Source organism: Leptonychotes weddellii, chromosome 5 (assembly GCF_054177405.1).
Source record: "Leptonychotes weddellii isolate Sample4059 chromosome 5, ASM5417740v2, whole genome shotgun sequence".
NCBI lineage: Eukaryota > Metazoa > Chordata > Mammalia > Carnivora > Phocidae > Leptonychotes > Leptonychotes weddellii.
In genome coordinates, this window is record NC_138373.1 from 74,111,028 (window position 1) to 74,128,625 (window position 17,598).

General features: G+C 37.0%; 1 protein-coding gene across 1 annotated transcript in view; it reads right to left on the reverse strand.

Moving 5' to 3' along the window:
• The window catches only part of LOC145721518 (alpha-2-macroglobulin-like protein 1), a 21,951-nt gene extending 9,180 nt beyond the window's left edge, over window positions 1-12,771 (reverse strand). The window contains exons 1-2 of the mRNA XM_081819607.1: window positions 12,668-12,771; window positions 10,478-10,541 (exon numbers count right to left, since the gene is read on the reverse strand). Coding sequence (XP_081675733.1) covers window positions 10,478-10,541; window positions 12,668-12,771 — 168 coding nt within the window. The remainder of the gene's footprint in view (window positions 1-10,477; window positions 10,542-12,667) is intronic.
• Window positions 12,772-17,598: the final 4,827 nt, after the last annotated feature.

Here is a 17,598-nt window from a genome sequence, read left to right on the forward strand (position 1 = left end):
GAATAGCATGGAGGACATTAGGAGAAGGAAGGGAAAAACGAAGGGGGGGGAATCGGAGGGAGAGATGAACCATGAGAGACTAAGGACTCTGAGAAACAAACTGAGGGTTTTAGAGGGGAGGGGGGTGGGGGGGTCGGTTAGTCTGGTGATGGGTATTAAGGAGGGCATGTATTGCATGGAGCACTGGGTGTTAGACGAAAACAATGAATGGTGGATCAGTACATCAAAAACTAATGATGTATTGTATGGTGACTAACATAACACAATAAAATAAAATTAAAAAAAATAAAATTCATTCCTAAAAAAAAAAAAGAAACATTGCCACTTACTTTTGTGGTATAATATTTGTAATGGATTCAGTGTTAACAGCTTGCTACATTTCATAAAGGCATCAGTGGGATGAGTAGACATGGGGTAAGGATTCACAATTGTCTAAACCTATAAATACAATATTTGTTAAAGTTAAGTATAGTTTAAATTATGTTCTTAACACTGAAAAATAAAATGTAAAATGTGACTAAGTCATACTATATAGTAGTGAAAATATTTGTGTATAATCTTACACATGTGAGTAATCATTAGGCAATATTGTTAGTATTAAGAGAGGTAGAATATATTGTGTTTAAAGTGTGGGCCGTGGAGCCTGACAAAGTTCAAATCCAGGCTCTTTCACTTACAAAAAGATTGATATTGGGCATGTTGAAACCTCTTGGAAACTGATATCTTCATTTGCAAAATAAGGAAAATAACAGTACCAATCTTACAGAGTTCTTCTGAGGATTAAATGTGTTATTAAAGATAAAGTGAACAACCTTTGTTACATAGTAAAAACTCAATAAATGTTAGGACATGTAAGGGGAAGTAAGACATGGGGTGTAAGCAAAGTAAAACTCTTTGACCTGGCCTCAAGTCTGCTTTTGCCAAAGGTGGTGATTGAACAATCTCTGGTTCCTTCTATGCTTATACATCCTATCTCTGAAGTTAGACTAATTGATATTTCAAGAAATAAACAGAATCGATTGTTTAGGAGAACAAGTGGTCATTTGCTTGGTGCCAGGGCAGTGATTTTCATCGTTCCAGGAAGGAAGAAAGAGAATCGGTTGCTTGCTGTGACTTGGACTCTGCCTAATTGGTCTGGAATTGTGCAAATTAGTACAACAATATTTGATTAATCTAGTCCAATGCAAACACGGGCAGATTTCTTCCTTACCAAACCCTTTCACTGCGACAAAAAAAAAAAAAAAAAGCCACAGGTAACTGAGCTTTTAGAAAGCCAGGCATTTTCCTTTGTAAACTAAAGATTGTATAAATAAGAAAGCACTTATTTGGGATTAGAAAATATTCTAGAGTTACGAATGACTCTTTGTTGAAAGCCTCTTAAAGATATGAATGGTATATGTTTTTTTTTTCTTTTGTCTATTGACCTGTGATATCTTTAAAGTATTACAAACAAGTAAAGAGAGAAGCTACCAATCTATTATCCTGCATCCAACAAAAGAAATGGAGCATTTTTAAAATTGTAAAATCCTTATTTTTCTAGATAGCCCTGACCAAGAATAAGTGTGCTTTTCTTTTTAATCACGGTCTCATTTTGAAGAAATAATACAACTACACAAGTTAATCCTTTGTAGAGCAAAACTGGTGATGGTCCAGCCAGGCCAGTCACTCAGTATTACCGGTGAATTCTTCTAATTTTTCAAAGTTCTGTCTTATTGCATCAATAAAATTGAGAACATCACATATGATTTCATTCCACATCTCTCACAAACTTTCAAATACATTTGAATCCATTTTTCCTCAACTCCTTTTTTTTTTTTTATGTCAGAAGATTAAATGTCCCTCCTTCATTTAAGGTAAATTCTTCTTCCACCTATATTTTAGATCCCATTCTATCCATGTCTTTGAAATCTTACTTCTTAGACAATTGGTCCATGGCTAAAACAAGCTAATAATTTGAACCAACTAGTTTTTGCCTCATTGTATCTGTAAGAATACAGTCTTGATAATGCCTTTGCAATATACAATTGAACAAAAAATGTTACCAAAGTAGACAAAAATACTTCCTCTTTTAATATTTAAGTCAAATCACATTCACTTTCCTCTGTATTACAATATCTAGGACTACGGACTTTAGTCTACTTATGAATATTATCAAGAATAACCCTGAGGCTTGAGGTGCCTGGCAAGAGGAGCTGACCTTGCATGGAGCCAGTGTAACTGATGGAGGTCAAGACTCTAAACAAAGGTTGTCTGTTTCTTGGAAGATGTGGAGAACTGGCACTCTTTGCTTTATACGGATTTCATTTACATAACTTTAGAATAATGCAAATTTTCTATTTAGAACTTGTTTTTATTTTTCAAGCCCTAATTTACAATAACAAAGTCTGAGCTCAACAAAAGTCTGCAAGAAAAGCAAATGTATTTTCAAAGAATGTTTGCTCCACTTAAGATCTGGTGGACTTCTTTCAGTTCCTCAAATAGAAGGGTCTTTTTCCCATGCTATGCTCTATAATGAAGATGCTTTTATTTTTCAATTCTTGGAAAACCTCTATACTAGACCACAGGTATAAGATAATATATTAGGAAACAAAATCTTCAAACTATCATAATTCACCATCACTTTTTTTTTTTTTTTACCCATGGCACCACTTATGATTTCTCCTTCATATTGTATTGCATTTGAAATTGATGATTCAGTATTTGCTGTCTCCTACTTAAATGCAACCTTAATGAGGGCAGAGACTTAAAAACTATGTCTTCTTTTGTACTGTATTTTCAGTGCCTTGAACTAAAACTTGTAGTGTATGGTAATTGCTCAATAAATACTTTTTAATGAATGAATTATGGTATATAATTATAGTATAGTATATAAATATATTATGGTAGAACATCATTCAAGTAATGATTGTGAGTCTGATTTTTTAAAAATAATTACTTCAGCTTCTTTGATGAGAATAGGTTTTAGGGAACCAGAAATGGAAGCAGGTAAACCATTAAGGATGTTATTGGAGAGATACAAAGAGAGGTAATGTAGCTTTGTGCTGGCATGGTAGTTGGGAAGATGGAGAAGAGAGGAGATACTTGGAATATGTTATGAGAGGGAAAGAACCTTAACTTGCTGTGAAGAATAAAAGAACATGAGGAATAACGAATGAATCCTTTATTTTAGCTAGTGCTACTGAATAACTACTTAAAACCAATTTCTGAAGTGGAATATGAATGAGTAGAGAATTAAGAGTTCTACCTTACACGTGTTGTGTATAAAATATGAACACTTTTTGTCCCCCTCAGACATCATGTGGGAACGTCAAGTAGACAAATGGATAAATTGGTCTGGAGTGCAGGGGAGGAATGGGAGCTAAAGATATAAATTTGTGAAGTTTGTGCCTGGTTGGTATATAGCTAATATTCATATCAAATATTGGTCAAGCTTAGCCAGTCAGATTCTTTTAGGTTATTAAACCAATAGTAACAGTTATATTTATCTTAAGGCTATAAAAATTAGTTTTTATATACTTCTATAGTAAGCAGATTCCCTGGAAGTTTCTCTTAAAATATTTTTGATATGTCATCAAGTGGGACTTATAAAAGGTCCAAACTCATAATTTTTCTTTGGAGTTTTAATATATTTTCATAATGTATCTGGATTTAAAATATAAATCCATTATTTTAGGTCAAAATTTTACTGAAAAAAAGTACTTTTTGGCAGGGTTTATTAGGGTTTAAGAACACTAATATCTATAAATCTCAGTGGACTATATACCATGCTTTGACCATAAGAATTTGTACCTCCCCTATTCTTGTCAGATTATTCTAAATTAAAAAATACTGTAGAGTATCAGATATGTTCCATGGACTTACCAAAAGACTTGGAGAACAAAAATGAATACACGATCCTAGCTCATGCTGGCTTAAAAATATGAGCCATTGAGTTCTTTATTATTGCAGTTATAGAATTTTCTTGTTACTGTTGCAATTCCCATTATAAAACTGAAGTACAGATCTCTAAACACAGTATTGGCTTAATAAATGTTCTAATCAATTTGAATGAAAAATTTCCCATATATTCAATTCTATGTGTTCTCCAGCCCAAGTCAACAAGATGAAATACATCTAGGGGTGATCAATCCTATCCTAAGTATCTAAATGAAGAACATGAAGCATTTAAGCTAAAATTCATTCTGCTGGGTTTATTTTTTGATGTACCTATAAGACTGTCAGTCTATACCATAGTTTTACTAGCATGTTCCAGAAGTAACCCCAAGAAGAAAATAATCCTGTGAGATTATGTTTAGGATGAATAATTCAATATAAATTTTGCCAAAATAATATATTAAGTTTAGGCAAATAAATATATTCAAGTTATCATAATTAGTTCACTTAGCAACTATTTTAGGATTAATTTATCCTGGAAGATCCATAATGAGTTATTTTATTATTTTTTTAAGAGATTTTATTTATTTATTTGATAGAGACACAGCGAGAGAGGGAACACAAGTAGGGGGAGTGGGAGAGGCAGGCTCCCCACTGAACAGGGAGCCTGACGTGGGGCTTGATCCCAGAACTCTGGGATCATGACCTGAGTGGAAGGCAGACGCTTAACAACTGAGTGGCCCAGTCGCCCCCATAATGAGTTATTTTTATATGGAGATGAAGAAGTGAACTACTTTTAGCTTCAATATTTTGATAGTGAAGAATGCTGGTGCATCAGTGAAGTAAAAAAAAAAAAGTGTATAAGTGAACAAATTAAAGATATTTTGTTGAACCAGATGTGCCACGAAGACTCAACTGGTATTGAATACTGTCATTCCTAGAGATAACTCTAGGTAGTACTTTCTGTATGAAGTTGTGAATTGCAAAGCCATCATTATCAGAGTGAAACCAGGACTTCTAATCACAACTGATCACAGAAGTCACACAATAAAGATTTTGGGGCACCTGGGTGGCACAGTCGGTTCAGTGTCAGACTCTTGGTTTTGGCTCACGTCGTGATTTCAGGGTCTTGAGATCAAGCCCTGAGTTGGGCTCTGCACTCAGCATGGAGTCTGCTTGAGATTCTCTCTCTCTCTCCCTCTGCCCCTCTCTCTAAAGCTCTCTCTTTCTAAAATAAATAAATGAATCTTTTTAAAAAGTCACACAATACAGATTTTCCATATTTCTTAGATCTAGTTTTATTAGCTCATTATGTGGAGAGTAAAAACTTGAGAAGCTCAGAAAAATGATCCCAGAAGAGCCAAGCAAAATCTCTGTATCTAGTACACTATATTATAATAAATTCTTTTTACTTACATAGAATATCTTCTTCTTTAAATATGAAAATCTGTAAGTCTGTATGAGTCAAAGCAATGCAAGTTGAGAAAATTACTGGTTCTGCATGCACTAAATTATAGAGGCTACCTGTATATAGAGAATTATCAATGTGGTTGAATATGGTAATTAATCTAAGTGATTAAACCTTTTTGGTTCAATGCTTACAGAGAAGCATGATTTTGTATACAAGATAATATGATTTATCTTCTCATTAAGGATATTTTTACACATTATTAAGATTGCAATTTCAATATAATATGAATATTGTCCTGTATTATCAATGTAACATTTTTTTTAAGATTTTATTTATTTGACAGAGAGAGAGAGAGAGACCACAAGCAGGGGCAGAGACAGAGGGAGAAGCAGGCTCCTTACTGAGCAGGGACCCCGATGTGGGGCTCAATCCCAGGACCCCAGGATCATGACCTGAGCCAAAGGCAGATGCTTAACTGACTGAGCCACCCAGGTGCCCTAATGTAACATTGTTATATGGTAATATAATACAGAGTGTGTCCTATTTAATGTACTGTGTTAATTATATTTTAAGTTAAATTTACTTTAATTTTTAGTTAAATTTATCTTCTATTTGTATATCTACACATACATATATATATTTATATGTGTAAATGCATACATAGAAATTTATTAATAAATCCTTTACTGCAAATTTTTGCATAAATGGTACACATGAGCAAAATTAGAATTTTTTTCTTTTTCTGTAAAATGACCATTTTTCTGTGTCCAGATAACAAATGCTCTTTTTGTTTACCAATCTATTCTGTTAAACTTGATCTTGATGTATTTTAACAAAATTCCTTTTTTAAATACTAAATGTTCCTATTCATCTTTGCTTCTTGTTGAAATGTGTCTTTAAAACACAGTATTCTATTTATCTCTTGTTTCCTTTGGCAATAGTCAATTTTGCCTTTCTCAAATTTAGGTCCCCAAATAGGAATAATAGAACTGTTGAGATCTTTTTATGTATAATCAATTTTTGGGTCCTGGAAAGGCCCCCAGATATCACATTTATTCCTTTATTTTACTCAAAGAAGTAGGGTAGGAATAATAAAAATAATCAAGTTTGTTTGTCAGCCTCAAAATTTGATTATTTCACACTACTGTGAGAATACTTTGTTTACCGAACTTAAAAGAACTGATAAATCTAGAAGAAAGTACATCCTCCTAGATTTATTACGTATAAGCTAAGTATTATATTGTGAATATGTTACAATGATTGTAAATAAGGATTAAAAAAAAAAGCTTAAAAAAAGGACACTCATGTTTAAGCACAAAGACTGGTATTATAATTATTTATAAAAAGCTGTTGTTTCTAGGACCCTAGTTTAAAGTACTCTTGTTGATTGAAGGCATTTAGAGTTATATTAAAGTCCTCCTATTTGACCCTTGTTAACATAGCAATCCACCACTGTAACATGCTGAACCCAGAAGTGCTCCTTCCTCTACGTAACAAAACTCCCCAGTGGTTTAATCTCTGCTGGAAAATGTTCTATGCTTTACACAGGCCTTTTGTAATTTCCTTGGATAATCCTGATTTAATTTTATTTTATAGTGGTTTACACTTAAAAACAAAAACTTGAAATTATCAAGCAAGCTATCCAATTACAGATTTAAATTCAATCTTAGAACATGAACCACTTCCTGAATTTAAATTAATCCACACGACTGAGTTAATTGTCCTCATCTGTGCCTTCCACGTTAAAAAAAAGATAAAGATCAACATTTAAACAAATAATGATCATGTTCTAGTATGCCTGGTCATTATTTGCTTATTTTAAGAAGTACCTTTCACTGAGAATGTTATTAAATACCTTTGTAAGGCTTTACTTTTTACTTAAAAATTATTGTTCTTATCCTCCATCTTCAGTGAAAAGTAGGAGAACAAATGGAATTAAAAAACCGAAAAGTGGCAAAGCTCTCAGAGACACTAGAACTTCCATGGCTGAAGGAATTGCCATAAGCCTTGATGATACACAGGATACAGACTCTCCCTTATAGATTAATAACAGGCTGCCCCATATAGTAGGTACTTCCGTATTATGAACAGATATAACTAGATACAACCAGTCTTATTAAATGGGTACAAACAGTTTTTCTAAAATAATCACTCAACACATCCTTTCATAACATGAACATGGAAATTTAGTCTTCTCAAAGAAACACTATAAAAAAATCCATCCCTGTCTTTTGAAGGAAAGGATCTAACCTGGTACCATAACAACTAGCATTGTAGTAAAACTCCAAAGTTGGTCCTTGGATTCATGTTTCCCACTTAAGAACACAGACAACATCTTCTCTTGACCCCCGGATATCATCTTGTTCTGATCACTGGTATCCACTTCACTGGGGGACTTTAAATTGTAGATTCTTAAGTGTCCTCTAAAAAGAGGCAGCCGCAGGGAGTAGAACGCTTCCACACAAGATGATAGAATAAAATTAATTTTTTGATTCCCCACCATCCTATTTCTTTCTGTTTTCTCTTTTCTAATCTTGCCTACTATTGTATTTTAACACCCCCTACTGACTGATTTCCCAACAATCTCCCCCAGGGGGTCTTTCTCCATCTTTTTACTGTTGACACACTGTGGCCTTCTGTCACTCAAGGAAAAACAAAATTTTCTTATGCATTTTCTGACCATAGCTACCACTTTGAATGAACTGACTGGCAGGTCTATCATTCCCCATTTGTTCCTGCTGTCAAGCATCCAATAGCTGTTTCTTTAAAATATGCATTCTCAACAGGGGTGACACCTCTAAGAGAGCAAAAATAAGTTCTTATGGGTTGAAAATGTCTTACTTTTTTATGTATAAGCATGGTTATACATACAGTGCATAAACAGGTATACAGAATATCTAAGTCTACAGTATTAAAATTTCTTGGGTATGACAATTAGAAACAAAATGCCCAAAAGGGCTCCTTAGGGGAACAAAATTGAAGAAAGATTGAGAAACATTGTGAAAATATTTCAAAAGGTAGGTTTTCTTTTGCAGGTCTTGTCTGGTACTTAAACTACCCTTACATTATTAATTGTAACTAATCTTGTGAAAATTGAGCCTTGAGTCCCCCACCCGGTCCCCAACAGAATGCTTCTATTGAGGTCATTGTATTTTTAGCAGCTAAATCCAGTCCATTGGAAGTATACTAATTTCAGAACTATCATTAGTAAAATAGTGTCTCTTCTGGTTTCTCAGAGACATTCCAGGAATGATTTGACTCTACTCAGAAAATGTGACTGCCTTAAGGGACCAATGATTGAGTCACTCCTATTAGAATGAATGATACTTATATTATCAATAGGGACTGTGCCCATCTAGGGGCTACCACTGCTCACATGGACATCACTTCTGCTCTTCAAACTCAACAAGGGGCTCCTGGGTGACTCAGTCGGTTGGGCATCTACCTTTGGCTCAGGGCATGGTCCCAGGGTTCTGGGATGGAGTCCCACATTGGGCTCCTTGCTCAGTGGGGAGCCTGCTTCTCCCTCTGCCTCTGCCTGCAGCTCCCCCTGCTTGTGCTCTCTCTGCCAAATAAATAAAATCTATTTTTAAAAAAAACAAAAACAAAACCTCAACAAACCATTTTAAATTCACAATCAAATTTAGCAGGGCCTATGATTTCCTCTTTTTTTTTTTTTTTAAAGATTTTATTTATTTATTTGAGAGAGAGAGAATGAGAGAGAGCACATGAGAGGGGGGAGGGTCAGAGGGAGAAGCAGACTCCCTGCCGAGCAGGGAGGCCGATGCGGGACTCGATCCCGGGACTCCGGGATCATGACCTGAGCCGAAGACAGTCGCTTAACCAACTGAGCCACCCAGGCGCCCCTGACCTAGAAGGATATTGAGACACGTTTTAATGGTCTGGGTTTAGTTATCTAGGTTCCTGCTTTGTTATCTATTTCAACAACTATTCCAGTTTTGCTGTTGGCAGATGTCTGTGTTGACAGTTGACTGCATTTTATCCAGTGTCGTAGATTCCACCGCACATCCATTATTACATCACACGATTCCACAACTTATAACAACGGCATGAAGGAGTAACTCTCATTTGAGGGCAAACAACATTCTCTAGAAAATCTCCTGATTCGCAGAATTGCAGCAATTGTGAAGACCTGGGTATCACAGATTCATGTCCTATGGCTTGAATTCATCTGCCTTTAACCAAAAGCAGGGGATTAAGATAGAATAAAGCATCCCTGACGACTCTTAGCTGGTGTTGCTGCTGAACATAATAATTTTAGAGAATACAAACATTACCCAAGATCACTCTGGGATCATGTCGAAGTGAGACAAAAGCAAGGCCACTCCTACTCATAGTACAGACACAGACCAGAACCTTGTGCAAACTACAAAAATAATCAAGTATCTCCCTCTCTCAGAGACATATGTGACTCCAGCTTCTTTCTCAATACAGCTCAGGTCTTGCTACGTTCTTCCTGCCTTCTACATTACAACTACTGAAAAACCTTCAGCAATTACACAGGGTTACACAAGGGAAAGGAATCTCCAAAGAGCATACCTAAATAGAGTTTTTGATAAAGACAAAAGATCTGTGTCCACAGGAGAAAGAAAACACAGGCAAATATCACCAAGTTCCTAGGTACCCCTGCACATGATCCAGGGTCCTCTTCCTTTCACACAGACATGCTTTGTGTCTGGAACATGAACTCCTATGATGTGCGTATGACATCTTGGTCTCAGGGAAATCAAGGGACAAGTCTATTGAGGGGTCTTTTATCGCCCACTGGTCGCAGAGCAAAACCTGCCTCTGAAACCAGGTTAACCCAATACAGAACATCAATCTGTACATTTTCAGTGAAAAATGGAGTCGAGCTGATGGAGGGCACATGCGTGTGCTTTTTTGGCATGTTAAGCCTCACATAATAAATTATTAACTAGCGCATTTATGCAGGCACACCTGGAGACAATCATAGAGCTACCACGAAACAGCTGCAAGTTAGCCCTATCCCTCTACAATACTCAGTAATCAAATTGCCCTGTGGACCAAAGTGCTAGTTTCTGAAAGCATTCAATCCAGAGCAAGACCATGCTTGGACCCTCCCCCAAATCACCTAGCACAAGGCCAAATCCTATAACAAGCTCTTCCTAATACTCTCCTACTAAAACATTCCACTGTGAAAGATAAAGTTACAGTTGAACTGGACAAGAAAAGCGATAGCCTATCTCTGAGGACTGTTGGTTGTCTGTCTTTGACTCTTGGCAAAGATAAGCACAGTGAGATTTATGACGCGCTGTTTAAACTTCAAAACTCCCATGGTGACCCTTAGGGCTAAGTTTGTTGATGGTTTTCAACTGGCCACAACCAATTAGGCAGCCGGACTATAATGTGGCCAATGGGGAATAAAAACCCAGATGAGAACTTCTGTCCTGAGCTTTCCCAGAACTACAGTTCTTTGCATAGATATTGATAGTTCAGTTTAGAAACAGAATGCAAACTATGTGTGAATAAGAACCCTGGGGTGACTGCACTCGGAAGTCTCCAGGATCCCAAATGTTTGCTTACATACTCTTTCTCTGGCTGCCTTGCATCTCTGCCTTTTACGTAAAGGGCTTATGTAAGTAGGCTCTGTGGAGTCTTGGAATTGCTCAAATATCCAAACTGTCAAAAACCTTGCACCCGTGGATTCCTATGGTGTGGGTATCCCTTGCTGCACCACACCATCAACCCAGCCCTAAGTCTGATTTGTTCTTGTCTTAAGCTGGCAGACATCGATTCGGGAAATTAAGGTAGAAGTCTCACCACTAAGGTAGACAGGCATAGTTTGTATCAGTGGAAAACAAAGATCTATACTACATTTTACCTTTTTTTTTTTTTTTTAAGATTTTATTTATTTATTTGAGAGAGAGAATGAGATAGAGAGCACGAGAGGGGGGAGGGTCAGAGGGAGAAGCAGACTCCCTGCCGAGCAGGGAGCCCGATGGGGGACCCGATCCTGGGACTCCAGGATCATGACCTGAGCCGAAGGCAGTTGCTTAACCAACTGAGCCACCCAGGCGCCCCCCCTTTTTTTTTTTTTAAAGATTTGTTTGTTTATTTATTTTAGAGAGAGAGAGAGCAAACACACAAGCACAGGGCAGAGGGGCACAGGGAGAGGGACAGAAAGTCTCAAGCATGGAGTGTGGAGTGCTCTGTGGGGCTCCATCTCATGACCCTAAGATCACAACCTAAGCCAAAACCAAGAATCAGAGCTTAACCTACTGCACCACCCAGGCGCCCCTACATTTTACTTTTTGAACAAAACATTTGGAGAGAAAACAGATGGAGCCATAGTATATGGCTATGTTTAGAAGAGTACAGTAATGTATCATCATATGTATAAAAGAAGGCCTAGAAAAATGTTTGGGGTTAGGGCTAAGGAGAACTGAATTGCTCTGCATTTAAAAAAAAAAAAAAAGTGTTAAATTTTTTTCTTCTTTCTTGTTCCCGAAAGACAGTAAATTGGACAGCTGGAAATGGTGCAGCAATCTAGCTAGCTAGTGGCTAGAGATGAAGTATAAATGTAGCCAAAAAACTATTCTCTTCCAGAACCCTCAAAATATGAAGAAGAATAAAAAACAAAAACAGAAAACTTGCATGAATATGGAAACTAGAGACAGTGTCTTCCATGTATAAATGAGATATAGTGCAGGAGGGTAAAAAAAAAAAAATTGATGCAAAAGGGAAGATCTTGATCTGATGGTCTCTATTTAGAAGAGCAGTAAGGCCAGGGGAAATGTTTACAAGACTCTTCCATAAAATTCCACTAATACTCCTTTATTTTAGGATAAAGAGCAAGTAGGTCTGTCTTTGGATTTAGCTGACACAAACTGAAAGTCAGCATATAATTAAAGCTCTCTCTTACGAGAGACCAATGCCTAGTAATAGCCTAGTTTCTTTTGGAAACTCCTCCCACAGGTTGTCATGGGGAGTTTTTGACCCTACCAGGTGTGTACTGAACAGTTGGGGCAGCCTTTCTCCATCAGGCGGGGCGGTACCTGATATGCAAATGCATTATAATGAGTCTAGGGGTTACCCTGGGACAGAGGTGGAAGAAGAAAGCACATGTTCTGCACCTGTGGTTTTTGATCTGTCAGGCCGAGGTCTTGGAAGGCGCAAGGTCAAGATGTTGAGTTCCCAGGCTTATAAGGTGTAGTTTATTGATCACCGTCGTCCTTGCCTCCGCTCGTTTCTCTATCATTCCCCTTCAGGGACTTGGGACTCTGACTCGGGGCCTTCCTTCCACTGCTCCTGACTAGCTTCTATCTAACCGATTCAAGAAAGTATAGCAGATAATATCTTAACTGCAAAAGAAAAATCACCATTTGACACGCTTCCTCTTGCCTGATACCTTTGGTTCCCTTGCCTCGAAGAGCAGCGCCCTTTGTGGTTTTCCTTTTTCTCATTAGTGTCTTATCCACAGTCTTTGTTGATTCTTCTACTTCCATTGTTCAGGACCAGAGCGAGGTCCTGGCCTCTTCTCTTCCCTGTAAACGTTCCCTTTCTCAATGGTCTCATTTAGTTCCTTAGCTTTATACACTAATAACCCCCGTATTTCTGGTTGCAGCCCAGAGCCCTCTCCCTAACGCAAAAGGTGTGTATTGAGTTACATACTAGGAATCTTTAGTTGTAAATCTAAGGAGCATCTGGGTCCCACCTGTCCAAAACGGAACTCTTAATCTACCCCAAATCTGCTTCTGCTCAAAGCCTTTCCCCATCTCACTTGAAATCAGATCTCCTTTCTATGCCCTGGCCATAAAATCTGGAGTCATTCCCAACTGTCCTCTATCTCTCACATCCCATACCAATCTTCCAGAAACCTTATTAATTTCACCTTTAAAATATATCCAGAGTCTAAGCCCTTCTCACCACCCCCACTGCAGTCACCCTGCTCTGAGCCACCATCTTTACCTTCCTACGTTATCACAGCTCTGCAGTACCTGTCCCCTTGCTTCTGTCTTTGCCCTCCATAGTCTTTTGTCAATACAGAGATCACACTGAACACTTAAAACTAAAAATGGAAACCAGATCAAGCCCTTACTGTGCTCTAAACCCCACAGTCACTTCCCATTTCCCACAGAGGAAAAGCCAAACTCCTTACAATGACCTACAGGTTTTACGTGATCTTACCTTGTTATCTTGCTGACACCAGTTCATTGACTTACCTCTAGCCTTCTTGCTGTTCCTGGAACATGAACTTTTGTTTTTCACTGGCTCTTCCTTTTACCTGGATTTTACCCGGATCTGCTTTCACTGTGATAGTCTCTTGCCTAAATGTCTTATCTCCTATTGTCTTCAAGGTTATGCTCAATATATCTGACCTTGACCATCTTATTTAGTAGAGCAGTCTACACCACCACCATCCCTCAAATCCATCACCCTTTGTTTCCTTTTTTCCTTCTTTATTATTTATTACCTTTTACACACTTACTTATTTTTTTGCTATACTGAATATAATGGAATGGAAACTCAGCGAGGTCTGGGATCTTTCTCTTACTGTGTTCACTGACATAACCCACGTGACAAAAATTGGCAGGCTTCTAGGTCGGCCACTATTTCTTCAATGAATAATTGATTCTGAACTTTAATGTACCACAGTGTAGATTAAGAATATCTACAGAAATGTTTTAAAATATATGTGGAATGTGTAGAATCAAAATTACAGTGGGAAGCTTTGTCATACCAGACTCCTTATTCCATATATTCACTTGACTAAAGACTCATTAGGATATAACAGACTATAGTACAAATAATAGGGCAGATTCATGAGCTTTTTAAATTATGCATCTCAGAGAATACACCATTTCTTTTTCAAAAAATACAAAGCATAAAGTTAAATATATTGTCATTATTTTAGAAACCACTAAAACATTTTAAACAAAAACCTCAATGCCTGGAAAAAAGGAGATCACTCTTCTAAATAATTCTTGAACTGAAGAGAATTTCAAACAATAACTACAGAGTATTTATAATAAAGGATATTGACAGCATTACATAATCCTAAGTGTAGGATTGGGGCCACCTTCCTATCCAGAAAGAATATCATTGTCTTGAGTGCTCTTATTATTGGTAGATAAATTAAGTATCCAAGAGTTTTACTCACTTATTCAAGATTATACAATTCTTGTGGCTGGATTAGGACTTGAACCCGTTTATTTTCTCATTTGCATGACCTATATGACATTTCTGTTTAGAAAAGATTTTTAGAAAAAAATAATAGCTCACCAACAGTCTCTCAGAGTCTCTATCTCATCTCTGAAGCAAACAAATAATAAAAAGTAAGACATGACTTGGGGCTGATATTAAAAATCATATAGTGTCCACATGTAATACCGAGAGACAATATTTTACAGATTGAAACATTTTGTTGAAAATGTATCTATGGTAATAGCATAAACAATTAGGATAGGAACTCCTTTAGACCAGGGATTTTTTTTTTAATTGAGGAAGGAAGGGGTTCTAAAGACATTTTGGGAAAATTTGGATGCAAAATATTTCTTAGAATATACATTGAATAATTTTTAATTTGTATAGATCAATTTCTGTGTGCAACTTACTTTCAAATCATTCAGAAAAGAGGGTAATAAAAAGCAAAAGAGAGGTAAAGTTCATATGGAAAAGTTGTAATAAGTATTAGATCTAGGTAAGGAAAAATACTGGTGTTTATTGAACTTTTTTTTTAAATGTGACACTTTCCCTCTATAAACTGCACTTTTATTTTATTTTTTTTTAAAGATTTTATTTATTTAGGAGAGAGAGCAAAAGAGGCAGCGCATGAGCAGAGGGAGGAGTGAGGGAGAGGGACAAGCAGACTCTGTGCTCAGCCCAGAGCCCAACCAGATTCCAGGACCCTGAGGTCATGCCCTGAGCAGAAATCAAAAGTCGGAGGCTTAAGCTACTGAGTTACCCAGGCGCCCCCAAAACTGCACTTTTAAAGTTGCAGTTAAACATGATGGTCACAAGGTGGCGATAGACTCACTTTTGAATTTATTTAGGGACACTCCTTCCGTGAAAGGAGCATCCAGAAAAGAATACTTTTTAAACACAACATCTTCAACTGGAGAAATGTGTAAAAATCTCGGGAGGTAAGAATCACTGAGAAAATTCACACCTAAAATTGAGTAGTTAACATTCACATGGGCATGCTGGAAAGTAGAAGGACACAGAAAAAGGAAGAAGCAAGGACTGTTTGGGAGAAATCTAGTATTTAGTCCTGGCTCAATTAATGCTTAATTTGTGACCTTACCCAAGTCAACTATAAGTAGCTTTCACATGTAAAATGAACAAAAAATTAGACTCTGGGATCTTTCACTTTCTTTCCAGCTGTAAAAACAATCTTTTCCCTTTTTGGTTCAACTTGAATATGGTAAGTCTCTAATAATGAATTCTTTCTTCTTAGTCCTCAGAGACATTGACCCTGGAAGCAAATGCCTGATAAACTCAACTGACATTCTGTTGCTGTGACAAGTTTCCTATGGAGAAAGAAACATAGTTCCTCTTAAGATATATACAAATATGATTGGAGATGCCATAAAATATTCCTGTGCACTGTATCTGTTTGTAGCACATGGATAGGTGTTTCTGAAAACATATATACAATTACTCCTCTTCTGCTCCTATGCATTGCCATCCCATATGTAAGCAAGGTGGAGAGAGTAAAGCAACAAGGCTATGAGGGATGAAGAGGCAGTGGGCAATAGGACATATGATAAAGATCTAGAAAGATTTAAATGATAAATTCTTTGATGCGAAAAGGAAATAGAGTTGGTTCTGAATAAATTATCCTGTGAATTTCATCTTTCCCATACTGCACCAATTCATCTTGTTCATGACCCTTGCTAACTTTCTGACATGCTGTACCCAGGAGGCTGGTGTCTTTTTACTGTTTTCTGGTAGCTTCCAAAGCAACCAGAGCTTCCCTCTTTTACCATATCCACTGTTATCAAAGTATTTGCAACTCTTTTCCACCTCAAAACCAAAGTCCATTCCACAGGAAAAACAAATTTTCAAACCGATTGACAAATTTTATTGATTAACAGTCCCTTTTATCTACCCCCCTTCTAATTTTGGGGGATAAAGTCATAGAATTGTTGAATCCTTCCATTGGAAAACGTCTTTGTGGACATTTAGTACCAATATCCCAATTAATAGAAGAAATTTCTGCACATACTGTGTGAAGTATGGTACAACCAGAAATCATTTTAAAGGGTTATATGTAAATTGAGCAAAAAGAAATAGCACCAGTTCTGGTTCTCTGTCCCTCCATTGTACCCATGCCCTTTGTAATGGAATTTGGCACCTCTTCTAATTAAGATCAGAAGTCTACTACCCCTGCTCCCTGAATCTGGGCTAGTTTTTTGACTTGATTGGTCCTACAGATGTGGGGAGAGTGACAGAGTCCACTTGGAAACCTAAGCCCCTCTACCTCTTGGAACTCTCCCAGCTACCATCTGAATAACTTGAGTTAACCTGATGGAGAATAAGAAATGCCTGGACCTGCTAGCCAAGTGGGCAGTGAGCCAACTGCCCCACAGGTGACTAAGGTCCCCCTAGCCCAGTCAGCCTTCAGCTGGTCGGTCAGCAGCCCACAGATGCATGACTGAGCCCAGACAACATCAGCTGAACTAGTTTGAGTAGAAAGTTCCAGCTAATCCATGGTCTCATAAGCAAAACTAAATCATTGTGTTTCAATCCACTGAGTTTTGAGGTGATCTGTCATGTTGGAAAACTTAACTGACTCAGGTAACAAGTACAATTGTACTTGTACTTATCGTTTCTATTATAAATCAATTTTAGCATTATATAATTCCATTAATTAAATCCGAAAAATTTAATAATAATTTGCTGCCGACTTGTTTGCTCTGATTTGATTGGTTAGAAATGTTGGATATTATTTTGGTTTGTTTTAGCAATTCTTCCTTTGGGTTGCTTTTGTCTGTCTCTGATAACTGCAATGGATGTTAATTCAGGGAAGAATACTGATAAGCCAGAAGCAGCTCAATTATATGTTAAATAGTGTGAGAATTTTAAAATAAATACAGTGAAAGACTCTAAAGACCGTATTTGTCTTAGCATAATAACAAAATTGAGAGAGAAGGGAATTGATAATATATTTAACACAAAGCATATGACCAAGACTGAAAATGCAATAAAATTTCACAGAAAACAGCATCTCCTGCAGCTGAAACAGTCACAAGTCACTTTATAGAAGGTAGTCTTAATTTGAGTCTTAAAAATATTCAAAGTTCCCAACAGGTACAGAGGAAAGAAGGGCA